Here is a 4427-nt window from a genome sequence, read left to right as displayed (position 1 = left end):
AGAAAGAATTATGATGGAGATTCAAGACGAGTATCATCTTTGTCAATTTTCTGTGGACTTGGACAACCTTATGGGAAATTGAATATGCAAGAGTTGAGTAATGACTTTTAAAATGCGGCTATTATTTACATCCTTCAAAATTGTGAAGATGCTGAATCATTTATTAGGTAAAAGTACTCATTTGAATAATTAATTATAGTACTAAGATATTAGTCAAATTATTGTTAAAGTCTCTCCCTGATTTTTATAGTGAACATAAGAGCATCCTATCTAAAACTAGAGTTAGGAATATTGATGAGATTCACAAATGTGAATTCCCTTCTTGGTTTGAAAAAAGAGTAAGTTAATTATTTCATTGTAATATATTGTTTACTAATTGATTATACTAAAAATTAATATGAGAGTTTGGATTTTTGTATATTATGCAGATAATTGATGCATATAATGAAAATGTTGAAGGAAAGGACATAAATATGCTTTCTTTGGCAAGGGGCCCTGAACAACGAGTAAATTGTTATCTAGGCTACTATATCAATGGATTTAGGTTCCACACAAGAGATCGTGATGCAAATAAAAAAATCCAAAATAGTGGAGTTGTAATTAAAGGGGAAGGAAATAATGGAGAGATGTTATATTACGGAGTTATATTGGACATAATTGAACTTCGTTATACTGAAGGGAATAAAATTGCACTATTTAGATGTGCTCGGTACGATACTCTTCGGGAGGGTGTTGGTTATAAAAAAGATCATCATGGAATTGTTAGTGTTAACATGAAATGAAAACTACATACGAATGAACCATTTGTTCTAGCATCTCAAGTCACTTAAGTTTATTATATTAAATGCTTGAAAGATCCTACATGGGCTACAGTAATCGAGACAAAGCCAAGAAATCTTTATGAAATGCCAGAAAATGAAGATGAACCATACCAAGAAGACTATATAGTTCATGATATAAATGGATTACAACATCAACATGATTTTGAAGATATAGATTGGAATAAACATGGAGTTGAAGGTATGATAATAGACTAATTGAAGCTTCTATCAGTTCCAAATGTTTTGATTTTTTTATTATTGTACCATTTAGTGAGTTTCAATGTTTTTTTATGTGAATAATTTTAGTAGACATCTATTTATGACGCTTCAATGATTTCTTAATTTTCACATATGCTATTTAATCTATTGATTGCATGTTAATATTCATCTTTTTCTTTTTTTTTATATAGTTGGTAATCATCACATTGAAGATTTCAAAAAATGATATTTAACCATGGCAAAGAAAGGAAAAGCTCGAGTTAGAAATGAGGCAACATCAACATTGCAAGATAACCAAATATTATATCAAATAGAAGAATAAAATGTAGAAACTAATTCCAATCATTCAGAAGCATCATCATCAAATCCGTCAACCAATGAAGTATGTTCTTCAGCTCCAGCAACCAAAAGACACAAAAAGGGTACTAAAATAAATTTTTAATATGTATGCATGTATGCATTATGTATTATATGCTATAAATATTTTCAAATTCATAGATCATGCTATTGGGGAACAACATATCAGAGGAAAAGCTAAAGGTGCCAAATCAGGAGATGGAATTGAGGTTTGTTAATTAATTTTTTGGCAAACGTGAACCATGATTCTAGGGTTTGAGAAATATGCTTTTAGAAAATTTTTCATATATTTTTATTACAATTTAAACATCATAACTAATAGTATTCATTTCATAATGGATATGCAGGATTGTAACACCAAAAGCTATTAGTGAGATCATCTACTTTTCCACCAAAAAATTAATAGATCATGGATATCTTATTCTGAATATCCAAAATCAGAGTTGACACACTTTTTGCTTGATATTTGGTTGTAGGTTTCTCACATAGACAAACTGAAGAAGAAGAAGAAGTGAAACAAGCATTTGAAAATTCTGTGTGATATCGATATGCTGTTTGGATGTTGCGTATAAGGAAACCAATTTTTAAAATGTACCAAACAAGAGAAGATCACTACAAGAACCCACCTTCTTTCATTTCTATTAATGTGTGGAAAGAAATGGTAGATAAGAGGATGGGAGATAATTGGCAGGTTTGATATCTACAAACTTTTGAGTTTTGTTTTTGTTACTAAAAATAATGAAGTATCTTATATTACTAGTATGTGTACAAAACAAAAGTGACAAAAACAAAGTTAATCGATCAGAATCACAAATAATCCACACTACTGGCAGAGTTGCGATGGCTAAACATATGAGTGATATGGTGATTATGCATTTTATTTTTAAATATTTCTTTATTTTTATGAATACATATCTTTATTTACTTTCTAATTAATATCTTTTTGAATGATTATAGGTTAAAGAGACCGGTTCAGAACTAGGCCCAATTGATTGTTTTAAAAAATTACATACAAAAAAAGATGGAGAGACTTGGCCTACTGAGAACGCAAAAGACTTATTTGAATAACTCTGTTTTATATTATTGTTTAACCTTGGAACTATTAAACTGAATATTTATAATTATTTTTCATTGTCAAGATCAAATGGAGAATATTAGGTCAACTACAACATCTGAGGGCTCATTGATCAATGAATGGGAAATCTATCGCAATGTTACAGGAGAACTTAGTCATGGTCGTGTGCTTGGATTGGGTACAGGTGTAAAAGGAAAAGATGTTTATGGTATCAGTTCCTCTCAAACCTACGACAAAAAATGTGAAGAAAATCAAAAAAGGAAAGAAGAGAAATGGAGGGGCGTTTTCAAGAAAATGGAATCCATTATTAATGAATTGCAGCAACAAGTACCTGTCATGGTTCAAACAATATTGCAAAGCTTGGGCTTACCTAATGTACCAATAGCTACTCAGGTATAACTAATATTATTTGATGTTCTTCGACATATGGTTATATCATGTTCAAATTATAGTTAATGTAATTTATATTTTTATGGCATGCGTATTTGATTTATTATAACATTGTACTAGGACTTATGTATTTTTTCTATTGATTATTTTGTTTATGTTATCTTATTTTATTTTGAAGGGATGGTGCTAATGGACTTAGAAATTTGAGTATTAATTATCATGAAAAAATAACAAAGGAATCTGGAAATATCAATGAAAATGACAACAATGATAATAGCTTCGAGGAAGATTGCGAAAGAAGTGGTGATCCTTATGATGACGATGGCGATAATAATGAAGATGGTAATGAAGACGATGACGATGGTGATGGCAATGATGGTGAAGAAGATGATGATGATTGAAAATTTTTACTTTTTTTGAACATGTTTAGTTTGCATTTGAATCAATATCTTAAATTCTTACTGATTCAATGTTTAATTTTTAGATTTTCATAACACTTTAATTTCTTAGATTCTGGCCTATCATTGAAATTGTGTTTTCAATTGAGTAAATGTTCAATAGCAATGGAGTTGATGTTGTGTATGTTTATCTTATAAAATTCAGATTCTATTGTAATACAGGCGCATAAAAAAACAGGGTAAATGTTGCTGAATTTTTCAAAAAAGTATTTGGACAGACATAATTTGGTTGCAAATTATACTTGCAAGAAAATACTCTTTTGTGACGGCCCATAATTTGTCGGAAATAATACCCATTTGACAACGGTTACAATCGAGTAGCAAATAATACCCATTTGCAACGGTCACAATCGAGTCGCAAATAATACCCATTTGTGAGGGACAATCAAATCATCAAAAATGTTAAATGTTTGCGACGGCCATCATTTGGTAGCACATACAACCTTTTGCGATGCTAATATCATCGTTGCAAATAATAGTCATTTGAGACCACCACATTTGGTTGCACATAATATGCTTTTGCGACGGCCCAATATTGATGCAAAAAAACAAGTCGCCGCTATGTTCATCACATTATCAATGTTTTTTCTATGAAACATCTTATTTTTTGCGAGCCTTTACCTGTCGCAATAAGTATCATTTGCGACGGTGCTTTGTAAAAGGTATCTTTTGTGATGGAAGCAGATACGATGGCGTGTGATGGTGAAATGCCATCGAGACCTTTTGTGACGGCAATTAATATTTTGTGACGGCAATGGGTCATTGCAAGAGGTCAATTTTCTTGTAGTGTTTTATGCCAGCCTTTTGAAGCAGTAAGACAGATACTAGATTAACACGGAGATCAGGGGCATGCAACACATTATTCATAATTAAAGTTTTTTTTTATGTAAGTTTTAGAAGTATCTTTCCTTTTCCAAGAACCGAAGAAGGCGATGAATCTCACATGTATACTTGTTCCTCACCTTTGGCAAAAGGAATATAAGATTTGAAAGCATTCCTATCTGCAGAAATATACCTCGTGGCTCATAAATCTACTATCCACTCTTTTGCATCTGACACCATAAGTACTTGAGAGACAATAGTAGCTATGACTTCATCATTGTCTCT

At 31.3% G+C, this 4427-nt stretch overlaps 1 protein-coding gene across 6 annotated transcripts; it reads left to right on the top strand.

Moving 5' to 3' along the window:
* The first annotated feature begins 196 nt into the window (after nt 1-196).
* LOC120279975 (phosphopantothenoylcysteine decarboxylase subunit VHS3-like) lies at nt 197-3426 on the top strand. 6 transcript variants are annotated; one of them, XM_039286665.1, is made up of 4 exons: nt 1160-1462; nt 1539-2088; nt 2537-2865; nt 3042-3426. In XM_039286665.1, exons 3-4 carry the CDS (start codon nt 2542-2544, stop codon nt 3261-3263), a joined length of 546 nt encoding a protein of 181 aa, XP_039142599.1. In that variant the 5' UTR covers nt 1160-1462; nt 1539-2088; nt 2537-2541; the 3' UTR covers nt 3264-3426. The 6 variants fall into 6 exon arrangements, 5 of the variants coding, with proteins under 5 accessions (XP_039142599.1, XP_039142594.1, XP_039142597.1 ...); XM_039286660.1 differs by having other exon boundaries at nt 1162-1462; nt 1539-1606; nt 1874-2865; XM_039286663.1 differs by having other exon boundaries at nt 1162-1462; nt 2355-2865.
* Nucleotides 3427-4427: the final 1001 nt, after the last annotated feature.

This window comes from Dioscorea cayenensis, chromosome 17 (assembly GCF_009730915.1).
Source record: "Dioscorea cayenensis subsp. rotundata cultivar TDr96_F1 chromosome 17, TDr96_F1_v2_PseudoChromosome.rev07_lg8_w22 25.fasta, whole genome shotgun sequence".
Lineage (NCBI taxonomy): Eukaryota > Viridiplantae > Streptophyta > Magnoliopsida > Dioscoreales > Dioscoreaceae > Dioscorea > Dioscorea cayenensis.
The sequence above is the reverse complement of the archived record's forward strand: the minus strand, read 5'-3'. Positions and strand labels throughout refer to the sequence as shown.